The sequence below is a fragment of the Podarcis raffonei genome, chromosome 9 (assembly GCF_027172205.1).
Source record: "Podarcis raffonei isolate rPodRaf1 chromosome 9, rPodRaf1.pri, whole genome shotgun sequence".
Taxonomy (NCBI): Eukaryota; Metazoa; Chordata; class Lepidosauria; order Squamata; family Lacertidae; genus Podarcis; species Podarcis raffonei.
In genome coordinates this window covers 22,699,139-22,717,526 of record NC_070610.1, presented here as the reverse complement: position 1 = coordinate 22,717,526, position 18,388 = coordinate 22,699,139, and the positions used below count along the sequence as shown (strand labels likewise).

General features: G+C 45.2%; 1 protein-coding gene across 2 annotated transcripts in view; it reads right to left on the bottom strand.

Moving 5' to 3' along the window:
- Window positions 1-18,388, bottom strand: part of LIMCH1 (LIM and calponin homology domains 1) — a 215,049-nt gene that overhangs the window by 33,005 nt on the left and 163,656 nt on the right. For both annotated transcript variants that reach the window (XM_053403907.1, XM_053403908.1), the window contains 7 exons: window positions 14,606-14,884; window positions 13,253-13,564; window positions 11,280-11,543; window positions 10,334-10,369; window positions 5,628-5,757; window positions 3,273-3,430; window positions 855-1,263 (listed from right to left, as the gene is read on the bottom strand). In XM_053403907.1, coding sequence (XP_053259882.1) covers window positions 855-1,263; window positions 3,273-3,430; window positions 5,628-5,757; window positions 10,334-10,369; window positions 11,280-11,543; window positions 13,253-13,564; window positions 14,606-14,884 — 1,588 coding nt within the window. The remainder of the gene's footprint in view (window positions 1-854; window positions 1,264-3,272; window positions 3,431-5,627; window positions 5,758-10,333; window positions 10,370-11,279; window positions 11,544-13,252; window positions 13,565-14,605; window positions 14,885-18,388) is intronic.

The following is an 18,388-nucleotide window of genomic DNA, read 5'->3' as shown; positions in this document are numbered from 1 at the left end:
CCTTGTGGGGGGGGCGGACTATATTTTGGAAAGAAAAAAAAAGAACGAATTCCTATGCCCCACAAATAACCCAGAGATGCATTTTAAATAAAAGGACACATTCGTGTAAAAACACACTGGTTTCTGGACCGTCCATGGGCCAGATTTAGGTGGCGATTGGGCCGGATCCAGCCCCTGGGCCTTAGTTTGCCTACCCATGTTTTAAGCGTTCTGGGAAGGGGTCTACTGTTTTGACTTGTAAGGGCAAACAGGAGGGGTGAAATAAATATAAATACTTAAAGGCTGGAATCTGATTAAAGAAATATTTGAGTTTGCATCTAACTAACTTCCACTCAGAGTTAGAAATTAAGGGACCCAGATTAGCCATGTTCCTTAATTTCAGCATGTCTGCTCTGAGTATAACAGACACTGAAGCCTCATCTTTAATCTCTGAAGTTTTATCTTTTCTATTTCCTCTTGAAAGCTCTTTTCTATCTCTCTCTCCCCCCCTTATTTATCTTTTTCATCATGTTTTAACTTACTCAGGTTAATGTGGGACAAAAAAATACATTTGAGGTTAAGTTTTGCATTTCTCTTCATGAACGCTAGTAAAATTTATTTTAAACATAAAAACCCTCATCAAGTAAAGCCACACACATGTGCATATTAACAACCGCTCTGAAGGAAAGCATGTTTCACTGATACAACTGGGGCACGACTCACAATTTACCAAAATATTTTCAGTCCATTTATCTGCTTTAATCAAAAGCAGCAAACATAACGATGAAGACCCTTGTCATATTTGAAACGGGATTCTTGAAAGCTTCCCCTTTCTACTCTCCTGAGCTACCTTTGACTCACCTAATGCAACCTACCTTAAAGGTTCTCAACACCTGCTGTGTGCTTTTGGGCTGCGAGTAAGGCTTGGCAGTCAACATAGGCACAGCCTTCGAGACAAACGGTTTGCTTGGAGAGGTGCGGCCTGTCGAGATGGTGGCTTCTGACCCGCCGGCGGGAGCGATGGTTGCCTCTACCTTGGCAGTGTACTTGGGGGCGGGGAGCGATTGTTGCCGTAAGTATCTCAGGGGGTTAGGGTCCTTGGGTGGGGACGACGAATTTGGCTCCGCTGAATGGCTTCTCTCCAGAATTTTTGGCATCTCCAAGCGCTCAAGGACAGCTTCGCTAATGGTGAACCTCTCGATGTACTGCTGGAGAATATTATCCGCTTCCTCGCGTGACCTGGCATTCTTGTACGCTTCGTGCAGAGCTCTCTCGCGCCTCTCTCTGTTTCGGGTGAAACAGAAGCAAGGTTGCAAAGGGGGACCTATCATTTTTGTCATTAAATACTGTATTTTCCGCTCCATAAGACGCACCAGACCATAAGACGCACCTAGTTTTTGGAGGAGGAAAACAAGAAAAAAATATTCTGAATCTCAGAAGCCAGAACAACAAGAGGGATCGCTGCGCAGTGAAAGCAGCAATCCCTCTTGCCGTTCTGGCTTCTGGGATAGCTGCGCAGCCTGCATTCGCTCCAAAAGATGCACACACATTTCCCCTTACTTTTTAGGAGGGAAAAAGTGAGTCTTAGAGCAAAAAAATACAGTAAATTTGTATACCGCCCGACACCCACAGGTCTCGGCGCGCCTACAACCTAAAATCACGTTATAAAAAACACAATATACAGAGTAAGTTGAATAAGTCAGAATGTGTGCAAAAAAAGAGGATGCCCTGCTCATTTCTGCTTTGCAAAAGAGTCTGGGCAAAGTAGCATCCAGCCTCAGTTCACTTAAACTAACTTAATTGCTGGCGCCATTTTATACCATAAGCAGAATCAAGATTGTCGAGCCTATACCACTTCCCACTGCAGTAAGAAATTTCCTAGCTTGAATGCAACCCTTCGCCATACTCCCTGCATAGAGAAAGCAATCATGGCGGGGAGAATATCAGGTGGAACATTTTACCCTGGCATGCTTGTTTTCTATGTGAAACACACACACGCACACCCCATGGATGGGAGATTCAGACATGCAACCCCTTCCTCCCCAGGTGCACCTATTCTTGTGGCCTGGTGTTGCACCGACCAGGAAAAGCTTTACTGTGTGAATCTGTTGATTATGCAAAAGATAATGAACAGATGATCATGAACCATATATTTTACCACACACAGCTCCATTGGACGTGTGGCAAAACCCTCCTCATCCGTCGGAATAATACAGTTGGGAGGTTGTTTGTTCCTCAGAGATCATGGCATCCTCAGTGGATACAGGGCAGCAACTCTAGAGTAGGAATCACTAAGGACAAGGTAGATCCCTGGGGCAACCAGGTGTATGTTAAATAAGTGTTTGCTCCACCCAGAAGATGGAAGGGGCTACTTCTTACCCAAAAAGGTCCCCACTGTGGAAGGGACCAAATTCCACCCCCTCCTCTGTGGGAAATTGCATTAAAACATAATTATGCATGAGTGCTAGTTTGTGCATGAAGGGATTAGACAATAGAGCTGGATTGTTAGACTCAGCTATGTCACACCCCCTCTTCTCCAATAAAGGAGGAAGTGAATCTTTCTCTTCCTGTTCCCTCTCTCTCCATGCCATGTAACCCACAAGGAAGGCTGTGTCTAAGATTAGAGCACGTGTTCAGAACTATATTCTGTATTTTCTACCCAGGGGTATTCTGCCTGTGTTCTCCTTGCTGCTGCTTCGATAAATGCAACACTCTGTCCTTTGGAACGTTTTGTAAGTAAAGCCTTTTAAACTTACTTAACGGTGTGGTCTGTTCATTGTAGGATGGGTAGAAAGAGGGGAGTGCTTTGCAAGCGGACTAAACAGGATATGCAAAAGGTTAAGCAGCCTATATTCCTAACGCTTCACTGTATTGCTTGACTTTGTGAGCTTAAACTCTTCTACTAGGCTCTCTCCTGCTGTATAGTATGTTTAGCCCCACATTTTGAATCCAGGCATCCAGCCTATTCTTTTATTATTTACCCTACACATGGGGGTCACAGTAATTCTATACCCCACACATTCTCCACCTTACTTCACTGAGCTCCACAGCTTTAAATAATTTTCTCCTAGCCAGCTCACTTCTGGCATCAGAACTAGAAAACTACTTTAAAATATTGGAGCTTGGTGAGGTGAGACGGAGGCTAGATTTTGCTCCCTGTTCTTCTTTGCAAAAGAACAGACCCCCCCATGCTTCGAACATGGCCAGCGCTTATTCGACACCCACAGAGTTGGCCTACACATCTAGTTGCACTCCAAGAGTCCTCAAACTGTGCGTTCATTAAATGAACCTACTTCTCTTCCACAATTTCTCTGTAGGTCTTTATGCTTTTCCTTCGCTCACTGGCCTCCTCAGTGCCAGTCAGTAGTCTCTCCATCTTCTTTCTCTCGGCTTCTTTTTTAAATAAGTCCTGAGAAGCACTTCTCCGGCGACTTTTCCACCTGGCTAAGTCCTGCAGGAGGAAGATGGGCAGGGGACAGAACTGTAATGATTAGGCGTGATGTTGAAAATCAACTCTGTGAGGTATAATAATAAAAAAATAGTAGTGATAATTATTTATTTATATGCCACCCATCCAACTGGGTTGCCCCAGCCACTCTGGGCGGCTGCCAACAAACCAAAGTACAGTAAGACATCAAACATTAAAGACTTCCCTATACAAGGCTGCCTTCAGATAGGTAGGTTTGGTTACTTGTCTTCCGCCAGTAGGCCGAGGCCCACAAATGGGTAGCACCCCAACCTAAGGTCTGTTATAACACAGTCATTTCCTCAGTGTTTCCCAAGCTTGCGAGTCCGACTACAATTTTCGGACTACAATTCTCATCATACTTGAAGCCTGGTCCTGCTAGCTAGGGAGGATGGGAGTTGTAGTCCAAAAACTGCTGCAGACCCAAGTTAGGGAAATCCTAGTTTAGACTAAATATACCGGTACTTGCATGGCAAGTTCCACCCCCCCCCAGTGAAATAATGACACTTGACACAATTATTAAGGTTAATGAGCTAAAGTAAGGCCACAACTTTATTGGTTACAGGTGATGAGTGGTATTGGCTTAGGCATTGCTCCTAACCAACTATATCCGACTTCAGCCCGTCCGCTTGAAGTCCAGGAAGGGTTAACCACCAGTAGGGGGAGTCCCGTGGGACGCGGGTGGCGCTGTGGGTAAAAGCCTCAGCGCCTAGGGCTTGCCGATCGAAAGGTCGGTGGTTCGGATCCCCGCGGCGGAGTGCGCTCCCGTTGTTCGGTCCCAGCGCCTGCCAACCTAGCAGTTCGAAAGCACTTCCGGGTGCAAGTAGATAAATAGGGACCGCTTACTAGCGGGAAGGTAAACGGCGTTTCCGTGTGCGGCTCTGGCTTGCCAGAGCAGCGATGTCACGCTGGCCACGTGACCCGGAAGTGTCTCCGGACAGCGCTGGCCCCCGGCCTCTTGAGTGAGATGGGCGCACAACCCTAGAGTCTGTCAAGACTGGCCCATACGGGCAGGGGTACCTTTACCTTTACCTTTAGGGGGAGTCCTGCTGAAGAACATCAACTAGGAACTCCCCTGGGGTCACCAATTGGGGGCGTGCCTTATGCCCTCACCTCCCTAGGCTTCTGACAGGGCCACGCCCCCTGGAATCCTTTATCAGACTACCCTTCAATATATGGGGCAGGTGATGGTGCTACCTTGCATCTTCCATCTACAGAGCAATACCAATGCCTAACCGCCAATACCCAGAAAGTTGTGACGCTTTGCTACGAGGTAGCCGAAAACCAAGTGGCTGGTGCCAATTGCCAAGTGGAAAAATTCCTACCAGGCCCCTTAATGGCAACCAGCCAAGGCCCATAGCAAGGTCAAGGAACGAAAACCTTATAGGGCAGAAGGGTGGGAAAAACAGGAACAGCTGGCAGGCGGCAAAGAGGGAGATCGCCGGCCACGTCCTGGTTTAAATAGGGCAGGCCACACCCCCAGAGCCAGCTGATTGGCTGGCCAGGAGGTGACACGACCGGGAATCCTCCCAATTGTGTGTTGGCTGGGTTCCAGCCGCTGTGGGCGTGGTAGGGCCGTGAAGCCCGCAACTCCACCTCCTCCGAAGGCGGAAGTGGCTCTATGAGAAAGCCGGATAGCGGGTGACCAGAGGTAAAAGAAAGGATGACCTTCCTGTAGCTGCATTTGTATAACACAGTGAAGTATTCAAAGTGGTTCACATAATCTTTACAACAAACCTGTAAAGTACCGTATTTTTCGCTCCATAAGACACACCAGACCACAAGGCACACCTAGTTTTTGGAGGAGGAAAACAAGAAAAAAATATTCTGAATCCCAGAAGCCAGAACAGCAAGAGGGATAGCTGCGCAGTGAAAGCAGCAACCCCTCTTGCTGTTCTGGCTTCTGGGATAGCTGCACAGCCTGCATTCGCTCCATAAGACGCACACACATTTCCCCTTACTTTTTAGGAGGGAAGAAGTGAGTCTTATAGAGCGAAAAATACAGTAAGTCAATAGCATCATCATTTCTAAACTGCAACTGAAATTGTGGCTTACGGAAGGCTACCAAGGGAATCTGTGGCGAAGGTGAGATCTGAAGCAAAGCTGCCGTGAAATCTGCGCTCCCACAATTTCTCACGGGTTTCCTTTCCCCTGCAAAAGAGCCTTCTATTCTCATACTCACATCTTGCCACCGGTCCTCTTCCTCTTTGAGCTGGTGGTGGATAGTTTGCAGCTTCTCGTGGCGAGCTTGGCTATGAGGTTGCATCACGGCAGCCTCGTCTGCGCACCTCATGTCAAACATGCTCACGCTCCTGAAAAGAAAAGCAAGGAAAGTATGAGGAAGGCGGTTATTTGTCATGGATAGACTTGGTGCGTTTCTGTCACAGGAGGGCGCTGGAGCAAACTTAAACGCATCGCGTTCTACAGAAAGCTCTGAAGTGGCAAAGCTGGAGGTATTTTTGCATGTGCATCCACTTCATCAGAAGCCATGTGCTTTTTTACTTTAGTATAAACAAGGCTATACTAACGTGCATGCAAATTGCCTGATTGCGGTGCATTCCAGTAACACCGCTGCAAAAGGAAGAGCTGGAGGTCTGCGCAAAGCTGCCCTTTTGCTTGGCGTCAGCCTTGCACAGCCCTGTACTTGCGTAATTTCTCAACTGTCCCTTGTTTCGTAAGGAAATACAACAATAATCATTCTTCGGGCGTTAATAGCACCGGCTGGAAAGGTTTTGGAGTGAATCAGCACCAGTGGTTTTTTAAAACTGCATTCAGGCAAACACTAGGGAGCTCAGCAGGGTTCCCCAATGAGAATTTCGGTAATGATGGAAAAATTCCCCTCGCCCACCTCTGCTGATCTTGTTTTGCAATGCACAGAGGGGAAGGCCGAATGTGGTTTAGGCTGCACTCTCAGTTCATGGGGTGTTATACAGTGGCTGTGTTCAGATGTCATGATGCGAGTGAGTCCAGGCAAGCCTGCTCTCCGTTCCTGTCTTCTCCCCCGATGTGGCCGCAAGCAGTTCAGAAGCTTCCACTTCTGTTTTTGCTTAACCACAGCGTGTCGTCCAAACTGCGGTTAACACCAACCATGGTTTCTTTGCGGGGGGGAAGCCAACTTGAAACCATGGCGGTGTAAACAGAGCATTAACATCAGCCACAGTTTGCACAAAATGGCGTGTTGTGGTTTAGCGAAACCTTCTGTACTTTTCCTGGCAGCTGCATCTAAAGAACAGATGAGAAAGGAGCGAGCAGTGAGCCCAAGGCTTACCTCGCCTTGTACACAAACATAAAGGTTAGTAGTGTGATCACTGAACACAACTGGTGGGGACTTGATAGGCCATATCTGTGCCCCAAATGAACTGAGTGTGTGCCTTCAGGTAGGTCCCAGAATCCACTGCAATGCACAAGAGCTGCCTCACACTGTTCCCCTCACACTAGAAAGTTTGAAAACCACTTATCTAAACTTTAGTTATGAAAGGACCATGAGTTACTCGGAGCAGAGATTTCTGGTTTCCTGAAACAACTGAAGTGATACCTTAGAGACAGTTGAGATGTACATACTGCAGGTTAAATGCCAACAGGCGAGTTAAGCAGTGAGAGCCATCCCTACTGAGCGCACATGCAGAGTGAATGGTCACAGGATTCCATTGTTATTCTGGTTTTAAAAAACAACAACAACCCACCAAATTACCACTTATTAACACACCATTACACAAGGAGCAGCAATCACGCCCCATCACAGTCTCCTTTGCAAAATGTAGTTAGAGGCTGGTTGTTAAAAAAGTTGGGTGAGAGAAAATGCCACAAGCGCAGCGCATGAGACAAGGACAGTATACAGAGCTGGTTAATTTTCAGCTATTTACAGACTATGCACCATATTTCTGGTTGCCTTTGGATGGAAGCGCAGTTGATTGTATAAATAAAAATAAGCAAATCAGCCTCCTTCGTGTTTCTGTATGAACACGCCCATACATGAAGAGATGAATTCTCAGCAGCCTTACTAAACTACCATACCACAATGGTGCAACATCAACAAAGGAGTCAAGTGTAGACGTCTTCTGCCATCTACCAGTTTCTGTTAGAATCCTTCATACAGCAGGCCTGTATAGCCCATTTTCTATTTGAAAGTACGGTATGTAAATTGTATGGAAATATCTAATGATGCCTCAGAATGCTACAGAGCCTCCTAGAATTGGCTTTTAATGCACATTTGCAACAAAAGTCTAAGGTTCAGGGCGGGTTGCTTTTTTGTTTTGTTTTGTTATTAAAAATGAATTCCCCAGTACATTAAAATAATAATCTCTTGTGGGAATACAGTCAAGATCTTTAGTCTTGCTTTCCTTTTCTTTGCTCCTAAGTACTTGCCCTTTAAAATGATGTAATATTACAGGAAAACAATGAAACACCTATTTATTTATTTTTAAATTTTTTAAAGGGTTTGATATTATCCTCGAGACTTCATAAATTATACGCAAGCAGTCATGTTATTAAAGCGTAGCAGAATTTTATTTTAATGAACTAAGGTCTACATTAGTTTCCTTCTGGGATAAATCTTTAAGTGACGGGATGGAAAACCAATTAACTTTATTATATGGCATGGTAAGCTATGTTTAGGGGGCCGAAAAGTTGGATGCCAAAGGGTAACTGAAAGTCAGAGTCAGGCCAGAGTTGTGGACATCCATAGAAAAATCCAGACTTGGAGTTAGTTGTCCCTAGACTAGGCATTCTAAGGTCATAGTTGGTGACATGAAGCTGGAGCCAGAATAAGTGTTTGAGGATGAAAGCAGCAGGAAGTACACTTCTGTTGACCTGAAGTGGTACCTCGGGTTACAAACACTTCGGGTTACAGACTCTGCTAACCTGGAAGTAGTACCTTGGGTTAAGAACTTTGTTCCAGGATGAGAACAGAAATTGCACGGCGGCACAACAGTTCCCATTAGCTAATGTGGTACCTCAGGTTAAGAACGGTTTCAGGTTAAGAACGGACCACCAGAACGAATTAAGTTTGTAACCAGAGGTACCACTGTACTGGGCCAAAGCCATTTAGGGCTTTAAAAGTCAGCACCAACATTTTGAATTGTGCTCGGAAACATACTGGGAGCCAATGTAGGTCTTTCAGGACCGGTGTTATATGGTCTCGGCGGCCACTCCCAGGCCCCAGTCTAGCTGTCGCATTCTGGATTAGTTGCAGTTTCCGGGTCACCTTCAAGGGTAGCCCCATGTAGAGCGCATTGCAGTAGTCCAAGCAGGAGATAACTAGTGCATGCACCACTCTGGCAAGACAGTCTGTGGGCAGGTAGGGTCTCAGCTGGCATACCAGAGGGAAGCTGCCCAAAGTGGCTGGGACAACCTTGTCAGATGGGCAGGGAATAATAATAATAATAATAATAATAATAATAATAATAATAATAGAATAGGACACCTCTATTTTCATCAGATAAATGTTGGCGGGTATGGTATCGGTCAATCCATGCAGGCTTAATATTGCTTGCCAAACACAGGGGTTGATGAGTCAAGTCTCTCATCTCTGCTGTAAAGGGCTCTAAGGTCGGAGCACCCATTGTCCTAAGTAGCTCATTAGGCTAAGTTCCAGACACATGTTATGAGGTTTCTCATTTAAGCCTGGATTCCTTGACAATGAGAACATGTTTTAAGACGGGGCCTGAATATTAGGGTGCAAAAACAAACTAAATGCCACAGGGAAGACTGATTTCTTTCTTTAAAAGCAACCACTACTAAATATAAACAACAAACTCAAAACAGACCCATCGGGCTCCAAGTCTGAACAGGGCAAGGAAAGGCTATTTAATCTTTTCCTTCCAGCTCAAAATCGCTCACTTCCTCAAGTTGATTTTCTCTCTGGTTTGGGGGCACACAATATGGGGACATCACCCCTTTTCTCTCATAAGTGGGGGGGAAGCAGATCAGGAGATGAGGTTCTGTGTAGGCCAAGTGGCAGGAAGGGAAAGAGTTGAGCCCCTTCGGCTGCAGTACAGAAGGCTAATTTTCAATTTTATTTTATTTTTCACGTTGGGGAAAGAAATGCAAAACTTACGCCAGAGATCCTACAAGGTAATTTAATTGTGCTTTGGCTTTTGAATCTCAACCTGTTGTAATAAACTCATTCCCTCAACTTACTACTTAGTAATCTACTCCTAGACCAAAAGGTAAAGAGACTCCTGACCATTAGGTCCAGTCGTGACCGACTCTGGGGTTGCGGCGCTCATCTCGCTTTATTGGCCAAGGGAGCCGGCGTACAGCTTCTGGGTCATGTGGCCAGCATGACTAAGCCGCTTCTGGCGAACCAGAGCAGTGCACGGAAATGCCGTTTACCTTCCCGCCAGAGCGGTACCTATTTATCTATTTGCACTTTGATGTGCTTTCGAACTGCTAGGTGGGCAGGAGCTGGGACCGAGCAACAGGAGCTCACCCCGTCGCGGGGATTCAAACTGCCGACCTTCTGATCGGCAAGCCCTAGGCTCTGTGGTTTAACCCACAGCACCACCCGCGTCCCTACTCCTAGACCTAGCCTATGCTTATTCAAGTCTCCCTTATTTATAATTCCAGTTCCTTTAGTCATTGCAGACGAGTGGGCCCTACAGACCCCACAGATTTTCTTTTTTTAAAAAAGGAACAAGCCACAGATTAACAGAGGTCATATCTTGCAGCAACATCCACATGCTTTATAGCTTTCTGAAAAGGCATGACTTCAGAGCACATACCATCACATCACAGTGTATATGTTAAAGCACGTATATTTCAAACAGCTCTGCATCGGAACAATGACGAGTAAGAATGGTGCATCAGCTGCATTTAAAATTAGTAATAATTACGAAAAGCATGCAGTTTAAGTTGTTAAAGCAACCCACTGAGCACACAACAACTTACTCTGCGTCATCAGACACAGGAGTTCTGGAGCCGAATCTATAAAACCAAATATAAAATTAGAGAGGCTTTGTGGGGGGTGGAGATATAAATTGCATTGAGAGGAAAGGAGAGGGGGGTTGAGGAGGAAAACCACATCAAGCAAGGAGATGTTTATTTGAAGCCAGTCTTCTCCATTAGTCCAGAGTGTGGGGTGAACATTGCATTTTCAAAGCATCGCATGTGAGATCACGCTTTAATCCTTCACACAACAACTAAAAAACCCCAAACCAAACAATTTTTTAAAAAATGCTTTTAGAATTTGGAACACCCTGTTAGGAAGCCACACTGTGAAACCAAGGCTGGGAAGTGATTCCTCATAAAAGCAGGTATGAAAAGTAAATTTCGTTTTATGAGATGAGCCACACATGCAGTTACATGTTGCACCATGCATAATCAATATCCGTTAAAAAGACATTTCAATATGCATAGTAAGTGGGCCCTGAGATGCATCCCGCAAGGTGTGGAGGGAGACCCAGAAAATGTCATTGGATCTTGCAAGTGAATACGTTTCTATGTCCATCCTGAAAGTTTATGCAACTCAATAGCAATGATTAAGTTTCATTTGGCACAGTCATATTTACATCCAGAAAAATCATAGCCATATACATGGATTGGAAGCTCTCCAAAGAATCTACCTTGCTCTCCCAAACCAGCACCTTCCCCTTCATGCCTATAGCCTGTTTTGTAGAGATTTCTTAGAATTTCTGGGAAAGAAACCAAAAAACGCACCGCTGGAAATTACTTTATTAGTTCCAAAAAGGCACACTTCCGAAGTAGCGGTACATTATGGTTAATCCGCAATTAAAATATTCAGCGCAAGAGCAAAACAGGCTTGTTTCCAGCAGGCACACACCAACCCACTACAGATGGCTTTAGGGTGCAATTTCTGGACCACAAGGTAGCTCACGTTTGTGCATGTCCATCCTTTAAAGACGTAAATCCTTGGCTGTTTCTTTCAGTAAGCTGCATCTCCGAAGAATCTCCTGGCTGGAGTGGCTTGGAGTCCAGCAAGTCCTTATGAGGAGCAGAAGAGGCACCATCTTGCCTCACACCAGGGACTCTGTCTTTCCCATCTTCCAGTTTGTGCTCAGGTTGCGCCGAAAGCTTTTGAGGGCTTTCTGCACAAAGCTTTGGATGCTTTTCGGGGACTGCCGAGTCCGTCACGGTAATGCTAAAAACGTTAATTCCTGATTTAGCTTGTAGCGAGACACCCCGTATGTACCCAACATGCACTCCTCTTAACTGACATAGAAACTAACAGATGAGATTTTGACACAAACCATGCATGGCTATGGCAAAGGCAAATACGATTTTCAGCAACAGTAGTTCTATCCTGGCGGGGGGGGGGGGGACCAGTATGTCTGGTTTCACCCAAAGGCAGCAATGAACTGTTGTTGTTTTTTGCAGCAGAGCTACCCAGCACCGTCAACTGAACTCTGGCTTCACTGAAACCAATAAACCTTTCTGATATTGGGGAAACTCTCAGCACCTATGTGGCACAATATCATGTCCCCTTCACGTGCCCCCCAAGGAGGACTCTGATTTGGGTGAATGACAGGTCCCTCACTTATGAGGGGAACTCTCAGCACCCCATTTCACACTGCCTCAGCCTGAGGAGGTGGGTCTCCCATCTTCCTCAGACTCTGGGGGTGCCTCCCTCTGTAGCTTCTCCCACACCACAGACATGCGGGAACTATGGGCCCTTCAGAACACCACAGGAAGAATAGCCAATGCAGTTCTGTGGTACCCAAAGATGGAAACAAGAAGGGCCAGAGGTTTTGAACCCTGAGTTTGGGTTCAAAATTTCGCTCGGCCGTAAAGGTCATTGGGTGACTCTGTCAGGAAATCTCAGCCTGCACAGCATGTCTGAACAAGAAGCTCTTCGTTTAACATGGGGGGTTGTTGTAACGACAAAATGGGGAATGCTACACGCTGCTTATTTGTCAACAGGCAACAGCCTAAGCTACCCGACACACTTGTATTTCAGAGTCTATAAAGAGGGCTCACTCAGAAATCTTTCCCCTCATACCTTGCCCCCCCCCCAATTATCTGGAAGTTTTGACCAAATTTACTTGGCATGAGTGTGGTGGCAATACCTGGCCTCCTCAAAAACATCTCAAAAATGTTTTTATCCCCTACAAAAGAGGTTTCCTTTTCCCATTCTCAGGGCACTTGATAACTTCTTTAGAATTTTGCTGGGTGAGGTGGTCATGGATGCTTGGGGGGTGTGTGTGTGTGTGTTTCCCATTAAACATTCTCCAGTTTTCTGCAGCCTCCCTGGCTGCCTACACTTCTGAATCTAAAAAAAAGCCCTATGAGAGGAGATATACCTCATGCCACCTCTCTCTGAGCTTTCATTGAAGTCAGGAAATCTGGCTCATGAGTGTCTGAGTTTGGTCCCCTCACTGTTTCTGCATTTATGCATGTGCTTTATTTAAAGAAATTTACAGCTGAATGTTTAAATGAGTCAACTTTCCATACTGCAGCAGTCCCTGTTCTCCTTAAATGACCACGCCCAGAATTTGGTGCTGGGGAACCAATGGCTTGCAGGGTCCCCCTGTGCTGTTTAACATCTACATGAAACCAGCATCAGGGATGATGGGAGTTGTAGTCCAATGACTATTGGAAGGCCTCATCTCTGCTCTCTGTATACCTATCTATTCAAGTCATTCAGTCTAAAGGAAAAAACCGACTTTGGTTAACCTTCCCTGCCTAATGTCACTTAGAAATTCTTATTCAGCAACCAAGTGAAAGACTACTGACAAACTCAGTGTATCAAAAGGAGACATATAGCTGCAGAACTGAAAAAGCAGGCCCTCTCCCCATGTGAAAATTAGAGACTGAATTTTTTTTAAAAAGACTGCAGAATAGTTTCCTGACCTCTTGACTTTCTGTTCAGTCTTTACAAGATCCTTAGTTGCTTCCCCACCATTCTGCTGTTTCGAGAAAGGAACTGGGAGGAACTGACTAACACTTGGTCCAGTCTGCTTCGGAAAATCTCTGGTTCTTCTCACCATCATGTCATCTTTCCCTGGATTCCTGAATCCCGCTTTGCCTCCTGCTGCATTAGTTCTGTGCTCATCTTGGTCTTTAGACTTCTCAAAGCCATCTTTGCATGTGGCAGCAGAGCTTAGGGATACAGGGGAAGGTGTTTCCAAAGAATGTCGTGTCGCACAAGTCAACGGGGAACTTCTGCTAAGGCAATCGTGGGCACTGTTATTCAGGAGACAACAGATGACCAAGGAGGAAAGCTTGCCTGCGCAATAATTGCACACGACACTCTGCTGAGAAATGGCCTTTGAGGGAACTGTGACAAGGCTAAAGCGAAGCTGATCTCCACTTGGACAGTGTGCCTGGATGAGAGCCTGTCTAAGAACTCCTTCCAGGAAACCCCAAATAAGTGACGGAAAGAAATGTGGGTAATACCCTGATGTTGGATTATGGAAATAATTCACCCACACCCACACCTCCACATAAAAATTATAAAGGGTGGAATGCAGTATACCACAGTAAGTCTCTCATTCCACCTATACAAGAATATCTCCATGTGCAACAGAACATTCTCCCCTTCTCCTCCCTCACGTACCACCTTAATTTGTTCTAGGAGTTTTCCCAACTCCCCCCAAAAAATTGAGGTGGGGGGCTGTTCTGCAAGAGGAAAACATGGTGTTTACAGGACACAGTTGTTGAATAGTGCCCATAGAACCAAAACTAGATCCAGAAACTAGAATCCAGAAATAAAATAAAAAACTTACATACAAAAGTAGCAGCCAGCACTAAAAATAATGATAAGAATAGCAATAGTCACACAGCTGAACAAAAACTGCAGAAATCCTCCAGGCAGTCTTCAACAACTGGGTTTTGTTTTGTTTTACATTGGTTTTTAAATGTCACCAATGAAGATTTCACAACAGTTAGGCAGCCTATCCCTTTATTATATTGTGTTTATAATTATATCCATGAAGCTTTCCGTAATATCCCAAAACGACTAAAATCAAAACCTTGCAGCATTGTAAACCTTCCTTCTCTCACGTCTCTTTTTAAACTAATCATGCTTATTTTCTTCTTCTGTTAAAAGACAACAACTAGCTGGTTTTTGTTGACAGGTATTAATTAGAACATGTCCTTTTCTCTCTCTTTCTTGTCAAGAAGCAGAATAATATAATGCACAGTTAGCATTTCATGCAAGACAGGCATTAAGTAGCTAATAACAACCGGTTTCCCATTTCTGACCTTTCTGCTTTCTGCAGAGTCTTCTGTTCTTTTCCTTGCTGTTTCAAGGGACGATAACTGACTACTGAAATGGGAGGACAAGATGGGCGAACGGGGCTAGTAGATTTCTGAAAAGTTCCAAATCTTCTAGCCAGCATATCATCCCTCTCAATATCTGGGAAGCTGCCATCCATCTCTTCCTCGCTGCTCTCGTGCCACTCGCTCAAACTGCTTGGCGTTTGCTTCTGAGAATCAGCACAAGCATCCGAGAGAGATGAATTACATGCATCCATAACTTCACTGACAGTACAAGACGGAGATTAGGAGAGAGAAAGGGAGAAAGGTAATGAGAACCACATGGAAGCGCTGAGAAGAGACCTTCACTTATTCATCTTATCTTTAAAAGCGAACATCTGAGTTTCTTGCTAGTAGTATCAAGCAAGGAATTCTTGCAACGACAATGGGCTGATTAGATAAAAGAAAGCCAAATAAGTGAAAATTATTGGCTGCACAGAAAATTGGGGGGGGGGAGGAGAGAGAGAAATGCACCACCAAAACAAAAGTGCAATCTGCTTTTAACACGCACACATAAAAATATACCGGGGGGGGGGCACACAAAACTTTTACTAGATGCCCCAAAGAAGTAAACTCTGTAATGCGCTGCCAGAAACAAAGCAAAAGCTAAGGCTACCACTTCAGATGGTGGACCAAAAGTTTGAGAAGCCTTGATCAGTAAGGGCCCCTCCAGACTGGTATTTTTGGGGCAGATGGATTATGTGCAATGTCATTGACACAATAATACTGAATTAGTGGTGGATTTATAGTGATTCATCTGCACTTAACTTACTCTGCCAAACCTTTATCGGGCATTACAAGTATAAAAAAGGTAAAGGACCCCTGATAGTTAAGTCCAGTCGCAAACGACTCTGGGGCTGCAGGGCTCATCTCGCTTTATTGGGCGAGGGAGCCGACGTTTGTCTGCAGAAAGTTTTTCTGGGTCATGTGGCCAGCATGACTAATCTGCTTATGGCGAAACTAGAGTAGCACACGGAAACGCCATTTACCTTCCCACCGGAGCGGTACCTATTTATTTACTTGCACTTTGACGTGCTTTTGAACTGCTAGGTTGGCAGGAGCAGTGACCGAGCAATGGGAGCTCACTCCATCGCGGGGATTCGAACTGCCAACCTTCCGATCAGCAAGCCCAAGAGGCTCAGTGGTTTAGACCACTAACCCTAACCCGCTGTATAGTATAGGCGATCATAAAACCTATATAAAAAATTAAAATATATACAAAATATATAACGACGAGGATTTTCACTGGAATTTCTTCCTGCTAAATAGTGCCATTCACCACTCGTAAGAGATACTGTTGACAAAAACTCAGTTACCTCTGGGTTAATGTCAGGCAGATAGAATCTCATATTTTCATTGTGCCGTGATGTTAAATTACCCGAAAAAGGGGATATAGCATGTATTTGCGTAGCTGGTTGTACAATGGACAGTAGAAAAGAATATGTTCTACAGTTTCCGGCGCATTCAGAGAACACCCAACATGTCTATCTTTTTCTGGGGGTGTTTGAATATCTGCCCTTGACAAAAGCAGAGGGGAAAACGTGACTCGTGCACACATCATTCCACGGTATTAAGTTTTCCCGGTGTCACCACATTTTTGTGGCGTGTGGAGGGGCACTCTTCTGCTAGAGTGCAACAAAAGTGGAACACCACCCTTATTCCCCTCCAAAAAGCACAACATTTTGGGTATGAAAACTTACAAGATTTCAGCAGGATGGTACAAGGCACGCACTGACCAGAAGCAAGGTTCTATCTTCTTCAAAAATTTGGCAGTAATGAAAGCGGGATGACATATAACTTGCCCTGATAACACCAGGCGCACAAATCGTGATGAATGAACAACTAAATAAGATGTCTGGAGAGGGCCTAAGTCAACCTGTGTCTGATCCCTACTGAAGAGAATGCACTACCACCAGCAAACTCCAGGAGAGATGGTCAGGTTTTCTTTGTCTTGCCTTGCCATTCTTCTTTGCACAATGCAGCTTAGGGCAGATTCACACAACAGAGGCCAACACTAAGTGCTTCATTAGAATCAGGAAGCAGTATCCGGGAAATGGGGAAGGGGCGCAGTGGGGTTTCATTAGGCCACACCACTTGCATGCACATGCATTGCTTGGTCTACAGCAGAGGTGGGAGATCAGTACGAACTGGGTGCATGAACATAATAATAATAATAATAATAATAATAATAATAATAATAATAATATATTTATTTACTTACTTACTTATTTATTTATTTATTTATTCCCTGCCCATCTGGCTCGGTTTCCCCACATATGGCTTGTGGGGATCTAGTATGCCATATGAGTGCAGAGGATCCCTCAATCAGGAATACACTGAGGAACCCATCCTGAGTTAACAGGACAGAGCAGGCTGGAAGTCCATATAAATAATAACCACTTCAGGCAACTCTTCCTAGCAATAAGATATATTTATTTACAGCAGAACCTCGGTTTCCGAACGAAATCCGTTCCAAGGGATTTCAGTGCAACTTCAATGGAGAAAAGTGGAAAAAACCTCAGCAGCAGCCGTTCGACTTATGAGGTGCATTTGAAAACGGAAGCAATTACTTCCCGGTTTTCGGCATCCAGAAACCGAAGCGTTCGGCTTCCGAGACGCTCGAAAACCAAGGTTCCACTGTATTAGGAAATAAGTAGAACTGGATTCTGAGAGACTTAGGGTAGAACTACATGGGGAACGACCATGCCTGCTACCCAAACATGTCTGCCATTTAAGATTAATATAGGGTTAGGAAAAGCAGAGGGTAACTGGCAGGCTCTTCTTAACTTGTCCTACATCAGTCAGCTCTCTCCTGTGTCTGTTAGCCTTCACACACACACACACACCCCACCTCCAAAGCATTTATTCTCCAGTCAGGTATCTTCATCGGGGGTGGGGGGAGGAAAAGTAGTTTAACACACATGGCACATTTATATGGAAAAGCCTGCAGGTACGGGAGGAATTGAAGAACCTTTACCTGTAGATTCTCCTGCAGCAATTAGCATCCTCAGGCAAAAGGTCGCATCCAAACCATACATTCAAAGCTCACGGACTCCCCCCAAGGAATCCCAGGGAATGCGGTTGGTTAAAGGTGCTGGGAACTGTAGCTTTGTGAGCGCTAAACTACAGTTCCTAGGATTTGTCAAAGAATATCATGCGCTCGAAATGTGCTTTGAATGTGTAAGGTGGATGTGAACAAAAGTGGGGAACTCTCTATTCGCTTCTTAACACATAGTTCTGCCCTTACTTCCAAAAACAACTTAATGAACATAAGGTAAAGGGACCCCTGACCATTAGGTCCAGTCGTGGCCGACTCTGGGGTTGCGGCGCTCATCTCGCTTTATTGGCCGAGGGAGCCGGTGTACAGCTTCCGGGTCATGTGGCCAGCATGACTAAGCCGCTTCTGGAGAACCAGAGCAGCACATGGAAACGCCGTTTACCTTCCCGCCGAAGCGGTACCTATTTATCTACTTGCACGTGCTTTCGAACTGCTATGTTGGCAGGAGCAGAGACCGAGCAACGGGAGCTCACCCTGTTGCAGGGATTCGAACCTCCGACCTTCTGATTGGCAAATCCTAGGCTCTGTGGTTTAACCCACAGATATGTATGCAAATAAGCAGGTCTTAGCTACGACCATGTAGATGGATGAAGGTCTGGACGGCACATCCAGTTCTCTCCCCACCCACCAGCCAATAATCTTCTCTTCACCGTGGCTTCCCATTGCCACTC